This window comes from Aethalodelphis obliquidens, unplaced genomic scaffold (assembly GCF_003676395.1).
Source record: "Aethalodelphis obliquidens isolate GAN/ISIS:26980383/991018 unplaced genomic scaffold, ASM367639v1 scaffold47, whole genome shotgun sequence".
NCBI lineage: Eukaryota > Metazoa > Chordata > Mammalia > Artiodactyla > Delphinidae > Aethalodelphis > Aethalodelphis obliquidens.
In genome coordinates, this window is record NW_020837991.1 from 15,395,522 (window position 1) to 15,421,933 (window position 26,412).

General features: G+C 39.6%; 1 protein-coding gene across 6 annotated transcripts in view; it reads right to left on the bottom strand.

Moving 5' to 3' along the window:
- Window positions 1-26,412, bottom strand: part of NCKAP5 (NCK associated protein 5) — a 1,064,528-nt gene that overhangs the window by 285,728 nt on the left and 752,388 nt on the right. For all 6 annotated transcript variants that reach the window (XM_027082618.1, XM_027082617.1, XM_027082619.1 and 3 more), the window contains one exon: window positions 9,328-9,477. In XM_027082618.1, the coding sequence (XP_026938419.1) occupies window positions 9,328-9,477 (150 nt within the window). The remainder of the gene's footprint in view (window positions 1-9,327; window positions 9,478-26,412) is intronic.

A 26,412-nucleotide genomic window follows, 5' to 3' on the forward strand; every position in this document is an offset into this window, starting at 1 on the left:
AAGTCTTTCGGGATCTCTGCATTTTATAACATTTTAATTTTTTTTTATACATTTCTATTCTTACTTTGCTTTTCTGTTGTTCTGTGTTCTTTTCTCTTATTTTTTTCTTCCTATTTTTTTACATATAAATATATATATATCTATGTGTATATATATATTTGTTTCCATTTCTGCTTTGCCTTTCTGCTGTCCTGTGTTTTTTCCCTTTTTATGTTATTTTATTATTCTTATTTTTTTAATCATTTTTATTGGTTGTTCTGCTTCCTTGCTTTATTCTTCAGCTGGCACACTGCTTTTCTTTTGCTCTTAGGTTGTGTGTTTTTGTTAGTTTCAATCCTAATTGTTTGATTTCACTTTTGAGTTCTACTATTTGTCTAGTCCTTCTTTTACTTTTTCTTTTATTTGGCTCTGTTTTTGTTTCTTTTATGTGTGTGTGTTTCCTTGTTTCTGGTTTTGTTCGTTTGATTTACCATTTCTTCAGGGTTTTGACTTTTTCTCCTTTAATATGCTTTCTTTTTTTATTTTTTGTAGTTCTGTTTCTACGTTGCTTTGCTGTTGTTCTGTGTTCTTTCCCCTTTCTCTCTTTTTCATTTTTCTTTTTATAACATTTCTGTCAGTTTGTTTTGTTTCTTTGCTTCATTCTCCAGTTGGCACTCTGCTTTGGTTTTGTTTTTGGGTTTTTGTCAGCTTTTTTCTTAATTGTTTGATTTTGTTCTTGGGTTCCTTTGTTTCTCTGGTTGTTCTCTTGCTTTTCGTTTTACTTGGTTCTGTTTTTGCTTCTTTTGTGTGAGTGCGTGTTTCCTTGTTTCTGTTTCTGTTTGTTTGATTTTACTTTTTACCACTTGTCAGGGGTTTTGTTAGCCTTTTTTTTTTAATCCCCTTTATTGCCGGGACAAGTGCCTTGCGGGGTCTTGGTCCCTTGACCACAAGTCGGGCCTGAGGCTCTGGAGTGGGCGCACCAAGTCCAGGATGCCGGACCACTAGAGAATCCCCGGCCCCAGAGAAGATTAATCGCCGAGAACTCTCATGGAGGCCTCTATGTGAATCTAAGACCTGGCTCCACCCACCTTCCAGCAGCTCCCAGTGCCAGACGCCTCACACCAAACAACAAACAAGTCAGGAACACAAACCCACCCATCAGCACACAGACTTCCTAATATCATACTAAGTGCACAGACACCCCAAAACACATCACCTGACATGGCCCTGCTCATCAGAGGGAAAACACTCAGCTCCACCGACGAGAACGCAGGCACTGGTCCCTCCCATCAGGAAGCCTACACAAGACACTGGACCAACCCCACCACTGGGGGCAGAGAACAGAAGCAAAAGGAACTAAAACCCTGCACCCTAGGGAAAGGAGACCTCAAATAGTGTAAATTAGACAAAATGAGAAGACAGAGAAATATCCTACATGCAAAAGAGCAAGATAAAAACCCATAAGACAGAATAAATGAAGAAGAAATAGGCAAACTACCTGAAAAAGAATTCAGAGTAATGATAGTAAGGATGATCCAAAATCTTGGAAATGGAATGGAGAAAAGACAAGAAACATTTAACAAGAAACTAGAAGAACGAAGAGCAAACAAACAGTAATGAACAACACAATAATTGAAATTAAAAATACTCTAAAAGGGATCAGTAGCAGAGTAACTGAGGCAGGAGAACGGATAAATGAGCTGGAAGATCGAATGGTGGAGATAACTGTTGCAGAGCAGAATAAAGAAAAAAGAATCAAAAGAATGGAGGACAGTTTCAGAGACCTCTGGGACAGCATTACGTGCACCAACATTCAAATTATAGGCGTCCCAGAAGAAGAAGAAAAAAAGAAAGGGTCTGAGAAAATATATGAAGGGATTATAGTTGAAAACTTCCCCAACATGGGAAAGGAAATAGTCAATCAAGTCCAGGAAGTGCAGAGAGTCCCATACAGGATAAATCCAAGGAGAAACACTCCGAGACACATATTAATCAAACTAACAAAGAGTAAACACAAAGAAAAAATATTAAAAGTGGCAAGGGAAAAGCAACAAATACCATACAAGGGAATCCCCATAAGGTTAACAGCTGATCTGTCAGCACAAATTCTACAGGCCAGAAGGGAGTGCAAGATATATTTAAAGTAATGAAAGGGGAAATCCTACAACCAAATTTACTCTGCCCAGCAAGGATCTCATTCAGATTCGATGGAGAAATTAAAACCTTTACAGACAAGCAAAAGTTAAGAGAATTCAGCACGACCAAACCAGCTTTACAAGAAATGCTAAAGGAACTTCTCTAGGCAGGAAACACAAGAGAAGGAAAGGACTTACAAAAACAAATGCAAAACAATTAAGAAAATGGTAATAGGAACACACATATCAATAATTACCTTAAATGTAAATGGATGAAGTGCCCCAAGCAAAATAGACTGGCTGCATGGATACAACACCAAGACCCGTATATATGCTGCCTAAAAGAGACCCACTTCAGGCCGAGTGACACATACAGACTGAAAGTGAGGGGATGGAAAAAGATATTCCCTGCAAATGGAAATCAGAAGAAAGCTGGAGTAGCAATACTCAGACAAAACAGACTTAGAAATAAAGACTATGACAAGAGACAAGGATATATAATGATCAAGGGATCAATCCAAGAAGAAGATATAACAATAGTAAATATCTATGCACCCAACAGAGGAGCACCTCAATACATAAGGAAAATGCTAACAGCCATAAAAGGGGAAATCAACAGTAACACAATCATAGTAGGGGACTTTAACACCGCACTTTCACCAATGGACAGATCATCCAAACAGAAAGTAACTAAGGAAACACAAGCTTTAAATGACACATTAGACTACATGGATTTAATTGATATTTATGGGACATTCCATCCAAAAACAACAGAATACACTTTCCTTTCAAGTGCACACGGAACATTCTCCAGGATAGATCATATCTTTGGTGAAAAATCAAGCCTTGGTAAATTTAAGAAAACTGAAATCGTATCAAGTATCTTTTCCAACCACAACACTATGAGACTAGATACCAATTACAGAAAAGAAAACTGTAAAAAATACAAACACATGGAAGCTAAACAATATGCTATTAAACAACCAAGCGATCACTGAAAAAATCAAAGAGGAAATCAAAAAATACCTAGAAACAAGTGACAATGAAAATACAATGACCCAAAACCTATAATCTATGGGATGTAGCAAAAGCAGTTCTAAGAGGGAAGTTTATAGCAATACAATCCTACCTCAAGAAATAAGAATCATCTCAAATAAACAACCTAACCTTACACCTAATGCAATTAGAGAAAGAAGAACAAAAAGAAAAAAGCTCAAAGTTAGCAGAAGGAAAGAAATCATAAAGATGAGATGAGAAATTAATGAAAAAGAAGTGAAGGAAAAAATATCAAAGATCAATAAAACTAAAAGCTGGTTCTTTGAGAAGATAAACAAAATTGACAAACCATTAGCCAGACTCATCAGGAAAAAAAGGGAGAAGATTCAAATCAACAGAATTAGAAACGAAAAAGGAGAAGTAACAACTTACACCACAGAAATAGAAAGGATCACGAGAGATTACTACAAGCAGCTATATGCCAATAAAACGGAAAACCTGGAAGAACTGGACAAATTCTTAGAAAAGTACAACCTTCCAAGACTGAACCAGGAAGAAATAGAAACAAGAGAAGAATCACAAGCACTGAAATTGAAACTGTGATTAAAAATCTTCCAACAAACAAAAGCCCAGGGCTGGATGGCTTCACAGGTGAACTCTGTCAAATATTTAGAGAAGAGCTAACATTGATCCTTCTCAAATTCTTCCAAAATATAGCAGAGGGAGGAACACTCCCAAAATCATTCTACAAGGCCACCATCACCCTGATACCAAAACCAGACAAAGATGTCACACAAAAAAGAAAACTACAGGCCAATATCACTGATTAACATAGATGCAAAAATCCTCAACAAAATACTAGCAAACAGAATCCAACAGCACATTAAAAGGATCATACACCATGATCAAGTGGGGTTTATCCCAAGAATGCAAGGATTCTTCAATATATGCAAATCAGTCTGTGTGATACACCACATTAACAAACTGAAGGATAAAAACCATATGATAATCTCAATAGATGCAGAAGAAGCTTTTACCAGACTTCAACACCCATTTATGATAAAAACTCTCCAGAAAGTAGGCATAGAGGGAACTTACTAAACATAATAAAAGCATATATGACAAACTCACAGCCAACATCATTCTCATTGGTGAAAAACTGAAAGCATTTCCTCTACGACCAGGAACAAGGCAATGGTGCCCAGTCTCACCACTATTATTCAACATAGTTTTGGAAGTTTTAGCCACAGCAATCAGAAAAGAAAAAGAAATGAAAGGAATCCAAATTGGAAAAGAAGAAGTAAAACTGTCACTGCTTGCAGGTGACATGATACTATACATAGAAAATCCTAAAGATGCCACCAGAAAACTACTAGACCTAATCAATGAATTTGGTAAAGTAGCAAGATACAAAAGTAATGCATAGAAATCTCTTGCATTCCTATACACAAACAATGAAAAATCAGAAAGAGATATCAAGGAAACACTCCCATTTACCACTGCAACAAAATGAGTAAAATACCTAGGAATAAACCTACCTAAGGAGGCAAAAGACCTGTATGCAGAAAACTATAAGACAGTGATGAAAGAAATCAAAGACGATATAAACAGATGGAAAGATATACCATGTTCTTGGATTGGAAGAATCAACATTGTGAAAATGAATACTACCCAAAGCAATCTACAGATTCAATGCAATCCCTATCACACTACCAATGGCATTTTTCACAGAACTAAAACAAAAAATTTCACAATTTGTATGGAAACACAAAAGACCCCAAATAGCCAAAGCAATCTTGAGAAAGAAAAACAGAGCTGGAGGAATCAGGCTCCCTGACTTCAGACTATACTACAAAGCAACAGTAATCAAGACAGTATGGTACTGGCACAAAACCAGAAATATAGATCAATGGAACAGGATACAAAGCTCAGAGATAAACCCAAGCACATATGGTCACCTTATCTTTGATAGTGGAGGCAAGAATATACAGTGGAGAAAAGACAGCCTCTTCAATAAGTGGTGCTGGGAAAACTGGACAGCTACATGTAAAAGACTGAAATTAGAACACTCCCTAACACCATACACCAAAATAAATTCAAAATGGATTAAAGACCTAAATGTAAGGCCAGACACTATCAAACTCTTAGAGGAAAACATAGGCAGAACACTCTATGACATACATCACAGCAAGATCCTTTTTGACCCACCTCCTAGAGAAATGCAAATAAAAACAAAAGTAACCAAATGGGATCTAATGAAACTTAAAAGCTTTTGCCCAGCAAAGGAAACCATAAACAAGATGAAAAGACGACCCTTAGAATGGGAGAATATATTTGCAAATGAAGCAACTGACAAAGGATTAATCTCCAAAATATACAAGCAGCTCAATATCAACAAACAAACAACACAATCCAAAAATGGGCGGAAGACCTAAAGAGACATTTCTCCAAAGAAGATATACAGATTGCCAACAAACGTATGAAAGGATGCTCAACATCACTAATCATTAGAGAAATGCAAATCAAAACTACAATGAGGTATCCCCTCACACTGGTCAGAATGGGCATCATCAAAAAATCTACAAACAATAAATGCCGGAGAGGGTGTGGAGAAAAGGGAACCCTCCTGCACTGTTGGTTGTAATGTAAATTGATACACCCACTGTGGAGAACAGTATGGCGGTTCCTTAAAGAACTAAAAATAGAACAATCCCACTACTGGGCATATACCTTGAGAAAACCATAATTAAAAAAGATGCATATACCACAATGTTCACTGAAGCACTATTGACAATTTCTAGGACATGGAAACAACCTAAATGTACATCGACAGATGAATGGATAAAGAAGATGGTGCACATACATACAATGGAATATTACTCAGTCATAAAAGGAACGAAATTGAATTATTTGTAATGAGGTGGATGGACCTAGAGTCTGTCATACAGAATGAAGTAAGTCATAAAGAGAAAAACAAATACCACATGCTAACACACATATGGAATCCAAAAAACGGTACTGATGAACCTAGTGGCAGGGCAGGAATAGAAATGCAGACGTAGAGAACGGACTTGAGAACACAGTGGAGGAAGGGTAAGCTGGGACGAAGTGAGAGTGGCATGGACATATATACACTACCAAACGTAAAACCGACAGGTAGTGGGAAGAAGTCGCATAGCACAGGGAGATGAGCTCCGTGCTTTGTGACCACCTAGAGGGGTGAGATAGGGAGGGTGGGAGGGAGCCTCAAGAGGGAGGGTATATGGGGTATATGTATATGTATAGCTGATTCACTTTGTTGTACTACAGAAACTAACACAACATTGTAAAGCAATTATACTCCAATAAAGATATTAAAAAATAAAATTTATTTTATTCATGTACAACTGATTTACAGTGTTGTGTTAATTTCTGTACGGCAAAGTGATTCAGTTACACATGTATATAAACGCACATTTTTTTTCATATTCTTTTCCATTATGGTTTATCACAGGATACTGAATACAGTTCTCTGTGCTATACAGTAGGACCTTGTTGTTTATCCATTCTATATATAATAGTTTGCAACTGCTAATCTCAAACTCCCAATCCATTCCTCCCTAGGCTGGTTTTGAATAACATAGTGATATTCATCAAGAACATAATATTGAAAGTAAATTTGTGTTGTTTCTTTTCCGCACCTTCTTGGGACCTGTTTGTGGAGCAGGAATTCAGGAAATCTGTTTTCCATCACCCTGACAACCATCCTTCTCTGCTCCTACCATACCAGGGGCCAAGGAATTAAGGTACACAAATATGGTTGTTTCAAAAATACACTGATGGAAAATAGTTTTGTTTTTCTAAAATCTTGCTGTATGACATTCAAAATTCAAAATAATTTTGAAGCATTATGGTTAATTCACCTGCAATCTTGCAAAAGAGCATTTTGTTAAAGTGTATAAATCTATGTAGGGGGTCTGTGACCAGCTGTGATTACGATCTGTCAAAAGCAGCCCTCTATCTTCCCACAGTAATTGCTAACTTATGCAAAGGATTCTATACAAACACAAATAGTAAATTTAAAAAAATCAAATAAAGTAAAATGAAATTCATATGAAAATCAGATGATGCAGGAGTGTGTGTGTATGTGGGGTATGTCTATATGTGATAGATTTCTTTTTATTATCTGTTTAAGTAGACAATAGTGAGATTTGGGAGCAAAGAGAGAGTTCATTTACTATTGAGCAAAGAATTTTACAGAACAAGATATGACACTGTGACTAGAGGACATTACTTTAGAAAATAAAGTATGTTTGTAAATTAAAATTGCGGGGCTTCATGGCATTTAGAGATATCATCTATTGCATCCAAATGATGCTGGAGGCAAGAGTTGTTGCCTGAAGTGTAAAGATCTCTGTGAAAGGAAAAAAAAATGGTGCTTCTCATTTACTCAGTGAGGGTTTAAGAAACATTTGCTGCCAAAGGTGTTTTTAAAATACTTTTAGCTTGATTAAATAAAATGTCCTTCACAGAGTTGTCTCAGTGACAATTAGATGAACTAAAAGCAATGTGCACCGCAATCATCAACAAAACTAACAATTTAAGTTTACGGTTCTAGGGAAATGAATTGTGATAACAACTCCTTCCTACTATTAAATCCAGCTAATTCAACCTCAAGACAAAGCCATGAGTTCTCAAAACTCTCAGACAACCACCTCGGTTTCCCTTGAGAAGGCTTTCCCACTTTTCGTGGTGATTATATTAAAAATGATAAAAGTGTGAGAACCTTTGGGGAAACAGGGGTGATTACTGGCCCTTTGCTGAAAAGGAACCATCAGCGGTTCCCTAAACTGACCTCTCTTCTGCCCCATATGTGACATAACGCACTTAAGTCACTCCTGTGTAGAGCAGCTGAAGTTTTTCATTCGTAGTTCTTATATTAATCATTGCATTCAGATAAATGGGGGGAAAATCATGTAAGGAAAGGCAGGAGCCTTGGAGTAGGAGGATAGAAAAGACCATACGCAGGCGCTGCTGCACAAATATTAACTCACTTAACCCTCGATACTTCTCTGGAAGGAAAGTTGCTATTATCATCTCCAGTTTTGCATTTGAGGAAACAGACACACAGAGAGCCTAATTAATTTGCCTAAGGTTTCAAAACTAGAAAAGAATAGAACTGAGATTCGAACCCAACTCCAAAGTGCATAATCTTACTTATTTTGCTTCACTATTGCTGAGGAAATTAAGTAAAAATGGCATGCACCTACAGACAAGGTGGTAGGTTAGGGTTAGGGTCAGGATTGCAGAAACCAACTGCAGAAAACAAGATCTCTCGAGCTCTTATTTCTTCACATTACTGCAGGAAGTTTCAGGATTCTATAGACACTATGGAAGAACTACATTTTTAGATACTGGCTGACGGTCCCTTGTGCCTAGTTTAAGAAGAGGTGGGCTTACCATAGTCCTTGCTTAAAAATGATTACGTCCCAGTTCTATATGCAAACAGAACATTTATTGCAAGTAGGTAAGCCAACTCATGGAAAAAGGCATCTTTGCTAGATCTTTCAGCATGTGAACTAATAACTGAAATGTTCTTTGAGGACTGCTATAAATATTCAGGAATTAACACTCTAAGTGATGTCAAATGCCACTAAGTAATAGACCAGAGTTTTCAACTGTTTTGGAGGACTACAGTGGTTGAAAACCCTCCTTAAAGCACCCCTTAGCTCAATTTCACCTCTATTTTTATATGTCTTACATGGTGTACTTCTGCACAAGCTTTTTTGTTTTTTGAAGAAACAGCTCTACTGCTTAAAATTATTTTTCTTACAATTGCCCTTACATAGTATTCAATATTTTGTTTATTCATTCACTTATTTGATCATTAGGCATTGGGAAACAAAGCGAAATATCACATAGCCCTTCCCTCAAGGAACTTGCAATTTTAGGGAAACTGATCCAGTTTGAGGGTCAAACTGGAAGTGAAATGAATTACTGATCTATGCACTTTTTTAAGGCAGTACAATCATAGTCACTAGGCCAAGACTCTTTCAGGGTCACAAATTTTAACCCTGTGCTCATCATTGACAAAGGCATCCCAATGGGAGCTACTAGATCCTATTAGTCTGGGAGAACTAAGAAAGGAAGATTTATATTTACTCAAAAGTGGGGCCAATACAAGAAGCAGAACACGGTTATTTTTCTGTAAACGTGTAAAAATGGTTCCATTTCTTACCTCTAGAGCCTTCAATCTTTCTAACAGCAATTTGGTCTTTTCTTTCCCCTCATCTGCACTGCTGCCTTCACTCCTTGAATCCTCATCTACCACCATGTGACGGTCTTCCAAAGCTTCCTTGTGTTTTCTCTCTTCCTCTGACAGTTTTTCCTGAAGCAAGAAAGAATTGTTGTTTTCAATAATCTCCACTGAAAAATAAGCAAGAGTTTAAGGTTGAGAAGTTTGGAACCTCCCTACTCTTTCTGCATTCTTTCCGGGGCTGAGGTAGAGAAGGTTTTGCTAAACAAATTCTGAGTGGGGCTTATATTAGTAAACACAGTAGATAATTTTAATGAATCTTGGTGGGACAAGTCATTGAGTCACCACCACTGAATGCACATGTCCTCTGCTCTGTTGGAGAAGTGACCGAGCCCATAAAAACGGTAGGTGGAGTCATGTGGTTAATCCATTTTTATATGCAGCATGAAATTCAGCTGTGCTCTAAACTGGGGAAAAATAAGTCAACCTTGATACCTTGACTTGTGAACAGCTTAGCTCCTATAATAAGATCATCAAAGTCACTGGACATGCAACCATTCAATTAAGGGAAAAGAAAATATCACAAAATATTGAAATGATAATGATTTCAGAATTCTAAGCTGAAACCATTTAGCTCCTTTGGCTCACTAATAACATGGCTCTTAAGGGCCCTACAGTCCCCTTTCTAACACTCCAGGATTTGTACTATAGCCTTGAGGCAGACGTAAAATGTTATCCTGTCTTCCCTCCCTGCTTGCTGGAGGTTCCTCACTCAACCTTGTCTCTGGCAGCTCTTTGGAAGTTGAGAAGTATTAATCTGAGCCTCACAATTGGCTCTTGTTTTCAAGGGAAAAAGAAACGTCAAGAGCCTATCACATAAAAATAAAATTTCATCCACTTTTGTACATACATCAAGATACCGTGCCACAGAATCAGGTGACATCATTCCATCACACTTTTGAATTCTAACCACAATGCTGCAGAAATCTTTGTATTAAAAACAGCTGGTTGGCAACCATGTGGGCTAAACTGGATTACCCATGGTGAGAGGCTTCTTTATATTTACCGTTAAACTAAGATCATTTGCAAATACAGAAGCACGAAAAATATGATTCTTAACCTTTAAGCACTTAAAAAATCTACTGAGAAAAGAATAGTGTAAGTGGGAAAAAAAAACCAGGTTTTCAAACTGTGTTCACAAAAGTACTTTGGAAGTCCTGAAATTATTTAACTTGTTTTTTGAAAATAAGATATGAAGTAAAAACGTCAACGTGTATGTACACATATATAAGTATACATGTGTATGTATAGATATATAAAACACTGGAGACTACATAGAAACTTGACCCATGTTAATCTGTACAGACAAACAGGTGTTAATCTGTTTCCTACAGATCTCAAGATAAGTTTCCATTTCTTTATAAGAATGTGCAACTGACTAGGCAGGTGATAGCTCTTTATGAAATCAGGCCTGGGCAAGGCCACATACAATGTACAGGTGTGTTCACTTCTGCAGCAGGTGTAAGTTCAGCCCAGATTCAGGCTCAGCAAGTTTAATGTGCAGATCCTCAGGCTGGGACAAATATCCAGGTTATGACTGTATTTTTACAGCTTTGATTCTTTAAGGTTTGTTCACTCAGCAGACTTTCATTTCCATGGTAAGAAACTTGAAATTGGCAGAGTTACCAACACAATTTTGAAATAAAGAGGTCCTTCTACTTCTCTTTCAAGATTTGGGATCACTGTAATTAAACACTAACTTGGGACTGTAAAGCACGCTTTTAAAAAATATCACCTAGGGAGGGACCTTCAAGATGGCAGAGGAGTAAGACGCGGAGATCACCTTCCTCCCCACAGATACATCAAAATACATCTACACGTGGAACAACTCCTACAGAACACCTACTGAACGCTGGCAGAAGACCTCAGACCTCCCAAAAGGCAAGAAACTCCCCACGTACCTGGGTAGGGCAAAAGAAAAAAGAATAAACAGAGACAAAAGAATAGGGACGGGCCCTGCACCAGTGGGAGGGAGCTGTGAAGGAGGAAAGGTTTCCACACACTAGGAAGCCCCTCGCAGGCGAAGACTGTGGGTGGCGGGGGAGCTTCGGAGCCGGACAGCGCAGCCACAGGGGTGCAGAGGGCAGAGTGGAGACATTCCCGCACAGAGGATCGGTGCCGACCGGCACTCACCAGCCCGAGAGGCTTGTCTGCTCACCGGCCAGGGCGGGCGGGGCTGAGGCTCGGGCTTCGGTCGGAGCGCAGGGACAGGACTGGGGTTGGCTGCGTGAACACAGCCTGAAAGGGGCTAGTGAGGCACGGCTAGCCGGGAGGGAGTCCGGGAAAAAGTCTGGAGCTGCCAAAGAGGCAAAAGACCATTGTTTTGGGGTGTGCAAGGAGAGGGGATTCAGAGCACCGCCTAAATGAGCTCCAGAGACAGGCTCGAGTCGCAGCTATCAGCACGGACACCACAGACAAGCATGAGACGCTAAGGCTGCTACTGCAGCCACCAAGAAGCCTGTGTGCAAGCACAGGTCACTCTCCACACCTCCCCTCACTGTAGCCTGTGCAGCCTGCCACTGCCAGGGTCCCGTGATCCAGGAACAACTTCCCCGGGAGACCACAGGGCACCTCAGGCTGGTGCAACATCACGCCGGCCTCTGCCGCCGCAGGCTCGCCCTGCATCCACACCCCTCTCTCCCCCCGGCCTGAGTGAGCCAGAACCCCCGAATCAGCGGCTCCTTTAACCCCCTCCTGTCTGGGCGAAGAACAGACACCCTCCGGCGACCTACACGCGGAGGCGGGGCCAAATCCAAAGCTGAGCCCCTGGGAGCTGTGAGAACAAAGAAGAGAAAGGGAAATCTCTCCCAGCAGCCTCAGGAGCAGCGGATTAAATCTCCACAATCAACTTGATGTACCTGCATCTGTGGAATACCTGAATAGACAACGAATCATCCCAAAATTGAGGCGGTGGACTGTGGGAGCAACTGTAGACTTGGGGTTTGCTTTCTGCATCTAATTTGTTTCTCGTTTTATGTTTATCTTAGTTTAGTATTTAAAGCTTATTATCATTGGTAGATTTGTTTATCAATTTGGTTGCTCTATTCCTTTTTTTAAATATATATAGTTTTCCTTTTTCTCTTTTCCTGAGTGTGTATGTGTATGCTTCTTTCTGTGATGTCATCTGTATAGCTTTGCTTTTACAATTTGTCCTAGGCTTCTGTCTGTCCGTTTTTTTGTTTGTTTGTTTGTTTTTGTATAGTTTTTAGTGCTTGTTATTATTGCTGGATTTGTTTTTAGGTCTGGCTGCTCTCTTCTTTCTTTTTCTTATTAACTTTTTAAATTTTTAAAAATATATTTTTAAATTTTTTATTTTAATAACTATTTTCTGTTCCTTCTTCCTCCCTCCCACCTTCCCTCCCTCCCTCCATCCCTCCCTCTCTCTCTCTCTCCCTCTCTCTCTCTCTCTTTCTCTCTTTCTTTCTTTCTCCCTTTTCTTCTGAACCATGTGGCTGACAGGGTCGTGTCAGCCGGGTGTCAGGCCTGTGCCTCTGAGGTGGGGGAACCGAGTTCAGGACATTGGTCTACCAGAGACCTCCCAGCTCCAGTAATATCAAATGCCGAAAGCTCTCTCAGAGATCTCCATCTCAACGCTAAGACCCAGCTCCACTCAATGATCAGCAAGCTACAGTACTAGACACCCTATGCCAAACAACTAGCAAAACAGGAACACAACCCCACCCATTAGCAGAGAGGCTGCCTAAAATCATAATAAGGTCACAGACGCACCCAAACACAAAACCGGATGCAGTCCTGCCCACGAGAAAGACAAGATCCAGCCTCACCCACCAGAACACAGGCACTAGTCCCCTCCACCAGGAAACTTACACAACCCACTGAACCAACCTTAGCCACTGTGGGCAGACACCAAAAACAACGGGAACTATGAACCTGCAGCCTGCGAAAAGGAGACCCCAAACACATTAAGTTAAGCAAAATGAGAAAATGGAGAACCACACAGCAGATTAAGGATCAAGGTAAAAACACACCAGACCAAACAAATGAAGAGGAAATTGGCAGTCTACCTAAAAAGAACTCAGAGTAATTTTAGTAAAGATGATTCAAAATCTTGGAAATAGAATGGAGAAAATTCAAGAAGCATTTAACAAGGACCTAGAAGAACTAAAGAGCAAACAAACAATGATGAACAACACAATAAATGAAATATAAAATTCTCTAGAAGGGATCAATAGCAGAATAACTAAGGCAGAAGAACACATAAGTGACCTGGAAGATAAAATAATGGAAATAACTACGGCAGAGCAGAATAAAGAAAAAAGAATGAAAAGAATTGAGGACAGTCTCAGAGACCTCTGGGACAACATTAAATGCAACAACATTCAAATTACAGGGGTCGCAGAAGAAGAAGAAAAAAAGAAAGGGTCTGAGAAAATATTTGAAGAGATTATAGTTGAAAACTTCCCTAATATGGGAAAGGAAATAGTCAATAAAGTCCAGGAAGTGCAGAGAGTCCCATATAGGATAATCCGATGAGAAACACGCCAAGACACATATTAATCAAACTATCAACAACAAAATACAAAGACAAAATATTAAAAGCAGCAAGGGAAAAGCAACAAATAACATACCAGGGAATCTCCATAAGGTTAACAGCTGATCTTTCAGCAGAAGCTCTGCAAGCCAGAAGGGAGTAGCAGGACATATTTAAGTGATGAAAGGGAAAAACCTACAACCAAGATTACTCTACCCAGCAAGGATCTCTTTCAGATTCGATGGAGAAATTAAAACCTTTATAGACAAGCAAAAGTTAAGAGAATTCAGCACCACCAAACCAGCTTTACAAGAAATGCTAAAGGAACTTCTCTAGGCAGGAAACAAAAGAGAAGGAAAAGCCCTACAATAACAAACCCAAAACAATTAAGAAAATCGTATCAGGAACATACATATCGATAAATACCTTAAATGTAAATGGATTAAATGCTCCAACCAAAGACACAGACTTGTTGAATGGAAACAAAATCAAGATCTGTATATATGCTGTCTATAAGAGACCCACTTCAGACCAGGGACACATACAGCCTGAAAGTGAGGGGATGGAAAAGATATTCCATGCAAATTGAAATCAAAAGAAAGCTGGAGTAGCAATTCTCATATCAGACAAAATAGACTTTAAAATAAAGACTGTTACAAGACACAAAGAAGGACACTACATAATGATCAAGATATCAATCCAAGAAGAAGATATAACAATTGTAAATATTTATGCACCCAACATAGGAGCACCTCAATACATAGGGCAAATCCTAACAGCCATAAAAGGGGCAATTGACAGTAACACAATCAGAGTAGGGGACTTTAACACCCCAGTTTCACCAATGGACAGATCATCCAAAATGAAAATAAATAAGGAAACACGAGCTTTAAATGATACATTAAACAAGATGGACTTAATTGATATTTATGGGACATTCCATCCAAAAACAACATAATACACTTTCTTCTCAAGTGGTCATGGAATATTCTCCAGGATAAATTATATACTGGGTCACAAATCAAGCCTTGGTAAATTTAAGAAAACTGAAGTCATACCAAGTAACTTTTCCAACCACACACTATGAGACTAGATGTCAATTACAGGAAAGAATCTGTAAAAAAATAAAAACACATGGAAAATAAACAATATACTACTAAATAACCAAGGGATCACTGAAGAAAACAAAGAGGAAATCAAAAACTACCTAGAAACAAATGACAAAGGAGACACGACGACCCAAAACCTATGGGATGCAGCAAAAGCAGTTCTAAGTCAGAAGTTTACAGCAATACAATCCTACCTCAAGAAACAAGAAACATCTCAAATAAACAACCTAAACTTACACCTAATGCAATTAGAGAAAGAAGAAAAAAAACCCCCAAATTTAGCAGAAGGAAAGAAATCACAAAGATGAGATTGGAAATAAATGAAAAAGAAAGAAGGAAACGATAGGAAAGATCAATAAAACTAAAAGCTGTTTTTTTGAGAAGATAAACAAAATTGATAAACCATTAGCCAGACTCATCAAGCAAAAAGGGAGAAGACTCAAATCAACAGAATTGGGCTTCCCTGGTGGCGCAGTGGTTGGGAGTCTGCCTGCCGATGCAGGGGACATGGGTTCGTGCCCCGGTCCAGGAAGATCCCACATGCCGCGGAGCGGCTGGGCCCGTGAGCCATGGCCGCTGAGCCTGCGCATCCGGAGCCTCTGCTCCGCAACGGGAGAGGCCACAACAGTGAGAGGCCCGTGTACCGCAAAAAACAAACACACAAACAAACAAACAAAAATCAACAGAATTAGAATGAAAAAGGAGGAGTAACAACTGACACTGCAGAAATACAAAGGATCATGAGAGACTATTACAAGCAATTATATGCCAATAAAATGGACAACCTGGAAGAAATGGACAAATTCTTAGAAAAACACAACCTTCCAAGACTGAACCAGGAAAAATACAAAATATAAACAGACCAATCACAAGCACTGAAATTGAGACTGTGATTAAAAATCTTCCAACCAACAAAAGCCCAGGACCAGATGGTTTTACAGGTGAATTCTATCAAACATTTAGAGAAGAGCTTAACACCTATCCTTCTCAAATTCTTCCAGAATATAGCAGAGGGATGAACTCTCCCAAACACATTCTATGAGGCCACCATCACCCTAATAACAAAACCAGACAAAGATGTTACAAAGAAAGAAAACAACAGGCCAATATCACTGATGAACATAGATGCAAAACTACTCAACAAAATACTAGCAAACAGAATCCAATAGCACATTAAAATGATCATACACCATGATCAAGTGGGGTTTATCCCAGGAATGCAAGGATTCTTCAATATATGCAAATCAATCAATGTGATAAAACATATTAACAAACTGAAGGACAAAAACCATGTGGTAATCTCAATAGATGCAGAAAAAGCTTTTGACAAAATTCAACACCCATTTATGATAAAAACCCTCCAGAAAGTAGGCATAGAGGGAACTTACTCAACATAATAAAGCCCATATATGACAAACCCACAGCCAACATCATTCTCAATGGTGACAAACTGAAACCATTTCTGCTAAGATCAGGAAGAAGACAAGGTTGCCCACTCTCACCACTATTATTCAACAAGTTTTGGAAGATTTAGCTACAGCAATTAGAGAAGAAAAAGAAATAAAAGGAATCCAAATCAGAAAAGAAGTAAAGCTGTCCGTGTTTGCAGGTGACATGACACTATACATAGAGAATCCTAAAGAAGCTACCAGAAAACTACTAGAACTAATCAATGAATTTGGTAAAGTAGCAGGATACAAAATTAATGCACAGAAGTCTCTTGCATTCCTATACACTAATGATGAAAAATCTGAAACAGAAATTAAGGAAACACTCCCATTTACCATTGCAACAAAAAGAATAAAATACCTAGTAATCAACCTACCTAAGGAGAGAAAAGACCTGTATGCAGAAAACTATAAGACACTGATGAAAGAAATTAAAGATGATACAAACAGATGGAAAGATATACCATGTATTTGGATTGGAAGAATCAACATTGTGAAAATAACTATACCTCCCAAAGCCATCTACAGATTCAATGCAATCCCTATCAAACTACCAATGGCATTTTTCACAGAACGAGAACAAAAAATTTCCAAAAAATCTGGATGGGACTTCCCTGGTGGCGCAGTGGTTCAGAGTCCACCTGCTGATGCAGGGGACACGGGTTCGTGCCCCGGTCCAGGAAGATCCCACATGCCGCGGAGCAGCTAGGCCCGTGAGCCATGGCTGCTGAGCCTGTGCATCCGGAGCCTGTGCTCTGCAATGGGAGAGGCCACAACAGTGAGAGGCCTGTGTACCGCAAAAAAAAAAAAAAAAAAAAAAAACCTGTATGAAACACAAAAGACTCCGAATAGCCAAAGCAATCTTGAGAAAGAAAAACAGAGCTGGAGGAATCAGTCTCCCAGATGTCAGACTATGCTACAAAGCTATAGTAATAAAGACAGTATGGTGCTGGCACAAAAACAGAAATATATATCAATGGAACAGGATAGAAAGCCCAGAGATAATCCCTCGCACATATGGTCACCTTACCTTTGATAAAAGAGGCAAGAATATACAATGGAGAAAAGACAGCCTCTTCAATAAGTGGTGCTGGGAAACCTGGACAGCTACATGTAAAAGACTGAAATTAGAACACTCCCTACAACCATACACAAAAATAAACTCAAAGTGAATTAAAGACCTAAATGTAAGGCCAGACACTATCAAACTCTTAGAGAAAAACATAGGCAGAACACTCTATGACATACATCCCAGCAAGATCCTTTTTGACCCACCTCCTAGAGAAATGCAAATAAAAACAAAAATAAACAAATGGGACCTAATGAAACTTCAAAGCTTTTGCACAGCAAAGGAAACCATAAACAAGATGAAAAGATAACCCTCAGAATGGGAGAAAATATTTGCAAATGAAGCAACTGACAAAGGATTAATCTCCAAAATATACAAGCAGCTCATGCAGCTCAGTATCCAAAAAACAAACAACCCAATCCAAAATGGGCAGAAGACCTAAATAGACATTTCTCCAAAGAAGATATACAGATTTCCAGCAAACACATGAAAGAATGCTCAAAATCACTAATCATTAGAGAAATGCAAATTAAAACTACAATGAGGTATAACCTCCCACCAGTGCGAATGGCCATCATCAAAAAATCTACAAACAGTAAATTCTGGAGAGGGTGTGGAGAAAAGGGAACACTCTTGCACTGGTGGTGGAGATGTAAATTGATACAGCCACTATGGAGGTTCCTTAAAAAAGTAAAAACAGAACTACCACACGATCCAGCAATCCCACTACTGGGGATATACCTGGAGAAAAACATAATTCAAAAAGAGTCATGTATCACAATATTGACTGCAGCACTATTTACAATAGCCAGGATATGGAAGCAACCTAAGTGTCCATCAACAGATGACTGGATAAAGAAGATGTGGCACATATATACAATGGAATATTACTCAGCCACAAAAAGAAATGAAATTGAGTTATTTGTAGTGAGGTGTATGGATCTAGAGACTGTCATACAGAGTGAAGTAAGTCAGAAAGAGTAAAACAAATACCCTATGCTAACACATATATATGGAATCTAAAAAAAGAAAAAAAAAAGTGGTTCTGAAGAACCTAGGAGCAGGACAGCAATAAAGACGCAGATGTAGAGAATGGACTGAGCATACAGGGAGGGGGAAGGGGGAAGGGGAAGCTGGGACGAAGTGAGAGAGTGGCATGGACATATATACACTACCAAATGTAAAATAGATAGCTAGTGGGAAGCAGCCGCATAGCACAGGGAGATCAGCTCGGTGCTTTGTGACCACCTAGAGGGGTGGGATTGGTGGGTTGGAGGGAGACGCAAAAGGGAGGAGATATGGGGATATATGTATACGTATAGCTGATTCACTTTGTTATAAAGCAGAAACTAACACACCATTGTAAAGCAATTATACTCCAATAAAGGTGTTAAAAAGTATCATCTACCTCTATTTTTGTATATATATGTGTGTGTGTGTGTGTGTATATGTATATATATATACACATATATATAGATCCTGAAATAATTAGGATCCTGTAGCTAATTAAATCAAACAAACAAAGAAAAGCCACTGGTGTCATCACCTGAAAGCCAAAAGCCTTTGGAATATAGCAACCGGATTCCAGATCTACCATTTATCAGCTTGGCAAATAATCTTGGGCAAACTACTTAATTTCAGTAACTCTTGGGTTCTTTGTCTCCTAAATCCGTAAGTGAGGCTAACAGCCACATATATAATATACTCACATCTGCAGTCAATTCTCATTATTCACAGTGTGTTCTATAAAGTTGTCATGAGCACTGGATTAACAAATACTGAATCATTGTTCCTAGGGGAAGTATAGGGTTAGGTTTCTGGAGGCCTCTGGTTGCAACAGTTTCGTCATTAATCAATACATAATCTTGTTTTATGAGTGTTTCTATTTAAAGACACCTTGTTTAATATATATTGTTGATTAATTAGCACTAAACTAACCGCCAACGGCACTATAACTCATGCTTGAACAAAGCTTATCTAACACCCATTTTCTCCACAAGGCACAGCACAGACCGCTTGCACTTAGGAACACTAGACAGCACTTCACACTATGCCTGGGGGCCACCTTCAACAATAAGACCGCTCACAAAAAGCATAAAACGTAAAAAAGTGTCACTAAATAGAGCACAAAAAGGACACATTTCCAGTAGAAATGAAGAGCTTAAAAAAGAAGGCGGGGCGTTGCTTTGGTTGACCTAAGCTGGGACCACAGGTGTCGGATGACTTCAAGTTTTCACTCCTCTGTGAATGTCCATGAATGATCATGAAAGCTCTGCAGGGCTTGATTTCGGGATTGCAAATCAATTTTAGGGAGTGACTTCACAAAGTCCGAAAGTAATGAGGATAGGCAGTACTTATGCACACATGCACATTCCACTGTCTAGGCACAGTGCCTGAATATTATTATATGAAGGAACTGGATGCAATTCAATATAGTATAGATTATATATGAGTGTGTAGGTTACATAAAATGGAAGGGTCACTTTACATAATTGAAGAAAGGGTGATCAGTGATGACTGGGAGGTGTAATTTCGTGGAAATGGAACATGACTTATGTTTTGGTGGAGTGATTCCACTTGAATGGTTAGAGAGGCATAGGATGGGATTTTTGGTCAAAGAGAAAACTGTAACAAAGGCCCCCGTGAGGAATACATTTTGTCCTTATTGGTTCATGAGGAAACCAGTTTGATTCTATTGCAAGAAACACTGAGATGTAGTTGAGTAATAGAATTGGAGAGTAAAAGAAAGCGTTCTTGGAAATGAGAAACAAACATTCAGATATCATTCATTAATTCATTTATTTATCCTACAAATGTTTATCAGATGCAAACTATTGGCCATCCGATGGTCTAGGTGCTGGAGGTATGGCAAACAAGACAAAGTTCCTGTACTCTATGAATTTGTATTCTAATTGTGGGAAACATGACAAACTCCAAGTCAAATCAGTAAGTTATATAATTGTAACCAGTGGTATGTTTACGGACAGTATGAGATGTGACATTGGTGTAAGGCACGTCTGACGAGGTGGCCATTTAAGCTGAGACCACATCATGGGAATGGGAAGGAAGCAGCCATGCAATGGTCTGGGACAAAAACATTCCAAACAGAAGAAATAATAAAGCAAGCACTGAGTGGCAGCGCTAAGCCTGCCCTGCTGACCAGCTGAGGGAGAGTCCGTGTGAAGGAGCATATAGGGACTCTAAGAGTAAGAACAGCAAGAAATGAGATCAGAGAGAGAGCTGGACCATAGGGGGGTCTTGCAAGGCATGGAAAGGGCTTTGGGTTCTATTTTAAGTAAAGAGGAATTGGAGGCTAAGTAGGGGAGCGATAGGTTGTGATTTACATTTTAGAAACAGCATCCTGACTGTTACAATGGAGAGTGGGCTGAGTAGGGAAGGAGCCAGGACACCAGCTGGGAGGGTTTTCTATCAGAAGGAATAAAAATTATGAATACTCTGAAAGTATGGAATAAGGACTTACCAAAAGCAGTTCTCATACTGGATAGTAGGTCAGGTGCACTTTTGCTCCTTGCTGGGCAAATCAATAGACCTTTTCAGTCCTCAGTTTCCCCCAGATGTAAAATGTCATGGTTGGACTAAATGTCCCTTGCAATATTAAGGTTCTAAGAATTCAATTACTCAAGACACAATTTTCAGGAAGGAAATGTTATCAATATGAAATGTTATCAAATGTTATCAACATGTTCAATGGTAACAGAAATGACAAGAGAACACAAAAAGGACCTCTACATTTTGTAAAAAGAAGGTTGTTAGTGGGGACTTGAGAGCTATTTGACTCAAGTGTGATGGTATGATACACAAATTGTCAGTGGTTATGCAAAAAGTGAAAAGAGAAAATAGAAGTAATTTTCTTAGATGCTTATTTGAAAGAGTGGCAGCGAAGGGAAGGAAATGTGAAGAACTACAGCCAAAGGGCACTGAAGAGACAAGTGGAAGCCTTGTTATCGAGATACAGACAACTGAGTTGTTTGAAGAACTAAAGAGAACAGGTAGCACCAGAGATGGCAGCGAAGGTGGTATGAAGGTAGGAAGGGGTCTCCCAAGCAGAGAAGGCAGAGGATGAAGGGCTTTGATGGAAAAGTCAAGGCTTTTTGAATGTGGTTCCCTGCAAAATATCACTTCACAGCTTAATTTCCCAGTTAGTATTGCTAAATCATTAGTTAGTGTCTAGCTTGGGTTCTTAAAGGACAAAGAGTTGAGTGCATGTAGTTCATTTGAGAGGTGCAGAAAACAGGAGTAAGGAATTGACTCAGAGAAGGGAGCCATTGAAGAGCACACTACTAAGCAACTGAAGTGAAGTCCACGGGAATCTCAGGGAAATGGGGCAGAACACAGGCCTCAGAATCATCCCACCCCAGGGGCTAAGGCGTTGGGACATTTATGCACCAACCTGTAAGAATCAATAATTGGGGGCAGCTCCTGGGGTGTCAGTTTCCAGCCTGCCACAGGCAGTGAGGGTTTTTAAAAATACTTCTCACATAAAAGTGCCCTTCATCACAGACACTGATAGCTAGAAATCGCGGGGGCACTCTCGGTGGTTCTGAGGTATGCACAGAGTGCCACCAACGTCCTCTACAGGTGGAGAGGATGCTCGTGACTGCTCTGAAGGGACACTGCCCAGGAGAGAAAGCCATGTCTGTACACTGCTCAGGCCAGTCATTGACCTGAAAGCACATTTCATTGTGTTCTAATTCTAACATGCCCTAAAGCAAATCCAGTAAGCACTGCAGAGTCATCCATCTTACCCTGTTCTTTACTCTTGTCTCTTTATCATCACTTACCAATGAGAGTGTTAGAGTATGATGTAATATTGAGAAAGAGGACAAATGGAAAGGACATATTTTAAGTAAGGAGATGAGCAAAAGAGGAAAGTAAGTGGAAACAAAGAGGTAGAAGGGAAAGGGAGATTTGGAAGAGCTGGAAATATGGCTACACCCTACTGACGGATCACTACTGTGGATTTCAGAAAGGACACCTGTTGAATTTATATTATACTCAAAAAGCATGCCCATATATTTAAAAATGAAGCATACGTATTCTGTCTACACATAAATAACCCATTTCAATCAGAAATTTTAGTTCCTTTGCTAATGGATCACTGGTGATTTACCTAGTAAAAAGAGAGCAAGACAGAGCTCAGAAACATACGATTTTAAATAAAATATATTCTTCATATAAACCTCTAAGAGAGAAACAAGACAAACGAGCCAAGTCCACTCCTGACGATGCCAAACTGTGACAAGAATAAGTTGATTCCAGAGATGACCTGTTTTCATGTTTCAGTTCTTTATGGACTTTAATCAACAGTGAGTTCTATAAAAGTGAGGCCACCACACAAACAACTTTCACTCCCCACAACTTTCATATATGGTTGAGACCATAAGCTTGCTGCCCTCAACAAATACCAGCCGGTATGCAGGAAGCTAGAGATTAGAAGTTCAGTTAGTATCCAAGGGTTTAAATCAAACTTTGCCTTGTCGGTACATAAAGCAATCCTTGGAGCTATAAGTTTCTCTAGGTGGTTACCAGGGCAATGATTCACCTTTGGGGGAGCCCTCATCTTTTGTTCTCAAGTGGTCAGCACCATCAGGCCTATGTATAATAATACCGATCAACACAAAGCTCTGGGTTGCATCAGTTCAGCTCAGACAGATGACAGTCCAGGGGGTTCAGTTACCCCAAAGAGCAGGCAGAATAGCCCCTCACTGATGGACAGCTACTGTTCAGTCAAAAACATTATGCAGGAAAGTGATAAGACCCTTTCCCAAAATGTTTCTTATTCATCTTCTGGTCATCAGCTTCCCCCAGCCCAGCACAGTGGGATTCAGGGAAGGTTTCAAGAGGTCACCTTACTTCGTAACTAATTCATCAATGCACCCATCCAACAAATACGTACTGAGCAGCTCCTGAGTGCCAGGCACTGTGGAAGATGCCAGGGGTACAAAGGTGAATAAAAACACACGTGGAGCCTGTTCTTATAGAGCTTACAGTCTTGTGGAAGGAGACAGTAATCAATATGTCACCAGCAAATGTAAAACAGTACTGTGATGTGTGTTGCGAAGAAGAGTTTCCAGGGGCTTCAAAAATCAATACTAGAGGGATACGAGAGAAGTCAGGAAAGCAAATGCCCGTGGTTACCACCATGAGGTCAACCAGGAAGTGACCTTGAGGTGGAAGGATGGGAGGGCAATTCAAAAAGAGTCGGAACAGCTGGGGAGGAAAGTGTATGCACAGCTGGAGAGGAAAGTGAGGCTGGATGGGCTAATGTGGCCAGGCCACAAGTCAAGGAATACTGCCTTAACTCTAATGGCCATTGACTATTTTCGTGTGTGTGTGTGTGTCTGTGTGTGTGTGTAGGTGGGAGGGGGTTGACATGGTAGGATCTATATTCCGAGCTCTCTGGTACAGTGTGGAGGGTGGAATGGAGGGAGGTTAACATAGAGGTGGGGAAAGTAAGATGCTACAGCAATAGTCTAAGTACGAGTTGACTCAACCATGATTAAAGCGACAATCTCACGAAACGAGACCTCATAGTTTGTAAATTATCTTGTGATTTTGATTCTTTAGTATGCAGTTACTCCAACAATGACAACTAATATTTTCTTAGGTCACTATTGTTCAGGGAGTGGGCCGACAGCCACTGGAAGCAGTTCATGGGGTAAGGGGAGGAAAGAAGTGTTGCTTGTTCAAAACGCAGATACCTTGGCCGACTCTGGCGTCAGTGAATCACAATACCTAGGAGTGGGGTCAGGCATCTGTAATTTTAGAGAGCACCCCAGGTAATTCTAATCTATGCCAAAGTTTAAGAGCCTCCAGACAAAGATCCTCCGATATAGAACACAAGTCATTTTTACTTCAGATGAACTTCTGAGGTTGCCCATTTGATTTAATTCTTGTAACTAGCATAGAATGTAAAATGAACATATAATTAATCATCTAAACTAATACCTACTGGAGAGTAAAGGCTGTTGTAGCTATGAATAGTATACTGGGACAGAAGGTGTAAGCTAGAGAAACTGGGCATATTCACCCATAAATTGCTAAATCCTTCTTCAGTAACAGATGTCAGATGTTGACCTACCATAGAAACTACTCTGTATTAGTGTGATGAGCAACCCTTGGGAAATTTCTATTTGAGTTCGGAGACTCCAGTGCCCACCATGTTATATTGGTTCCTTTTCACAGAAGCAGATGGCATTAATAGCGTGTAACTACTTTCAATGGCTTCCACAGTCACTGACAATAAGGTTCAAAGAGAGGTTCTATGTGTCCAGTATGGGAGGAAAACAACTTCCCTGCTTGGAAAGTCTTCCTAATTTAAAAATAATGCTTGCTTGCCCATTGTTTTTATAAACAATAGAGAGAAATCTGTCCACCAGTGTCCTAAATGAGGTAGAAAACTGACAGCTGGTTGTGACAATGAGCTCATAATTTCTATAATACAAAAAAGTAATAAAAGAAGTTTATTGCCTTCCCCACCCTTCTTTCAGTCCCACCACATGTGTGTGGTTGCCTGGTGCATACACTTGGCCTCAACATGGTGGCCCTGCCATCTTCAACCCCATCACTGGGGGAGTGACACTAGGTCTGAGCCCAGGACTGGGAGGATAATTAAAGAACACAAATTTGGGCAAAGGGAAAAGGCAGTGTGTGTCACATGTGGACATACTTTGGCCTTTCATTTGATAGGATACAAGGAGGGTCAGCCTCACATGTTTCTTGAGGTCCATCAAGTTCCATTTCACTGTGACCTATTCTTATCCAGGGTGGGAACAGAGACCCATTTTAGTTTTAGAACAAGTAGAAATAAGAAATCTACATTCCAGTCCTAGCTCTGCCACTAACCAGCTGTGTGATTTTAGTCAAGTCACATAACTTCTCTGTCCCTCAATTTCCTCATCTTTGAATAGAATGCACAGAAATAGTCTAACTCAAAGGTCCCTTCTAGCTTTAAATGTCTACAATTTTGATCATCTGTAAAGACTCAATTTAGAAGAATAAGTATTTAAACACTGCTGAAGTTTAGGAATGTAAATACAGAATGCCATTAAGGTTAGAGCTGCCTAGAAGATATCTTGTGTAATAAAATCTTTGTGCTTCTTTTCCAGAGAGTCTGTCTGTCTGTCTTCCTTGGGAAAAAAAAAAAAAAGAAACAAAAAAACCTTTTTTTTTTCCTGTGTACTTCTCTTGGGCCCTCCGATAGATGTCACCTAATCTAACCTTTGCGTTTAGCACATTTCATTCCCTGCCTGTAAGAAAGGAAAGGCCTGGTAAGCAACATTAGAATTGGAATTTAGTGAAAGACACTTGTAACACTCATAGGAAATCATGTCCAACATGAGTCCTGTCTGTGAAAAGAGCTTATGGGAGGAATAATTTTAAGTATCTTCTGGTTGCAAGGCTTTAAAAAAAATAAAATTCACTCATCTCTCTATTTTTATTATTTTGAATTCTGATGGCCAACACAAAGGCAGCACACAGGAACACTGCATGTCTGATAATAATAGTTATACTGTGTTCTAGCTCATTCATTCTTTTTCTGACAGAGGCTGCCCTTATCTTTTAACACTGAAAAGGAAGGAAGGAAGGAAGGAAGGAAGGAAGGAAGGGAGGGAGGGAGGGAGGGAGGGAGGGTGGGACAGGGCAGGGGGAGGGGAAGAAAGGGGAAGAGAAGGGAAAGGAAGGGAAGGGACCCACCTCAAGTACATGTAGCTTTCTAACTTGAAGATGGCAAAATGAAACCACGGGAATATGAAGAGACAACCAACTATTCGACTTTGGAAAGCTAGTCAGTCAAAGAAGTTAGAACAATTTGTTTTTCATTCTGGATATCCAGCCGTGTGTTAAATCCACCTACTAATTCGTACT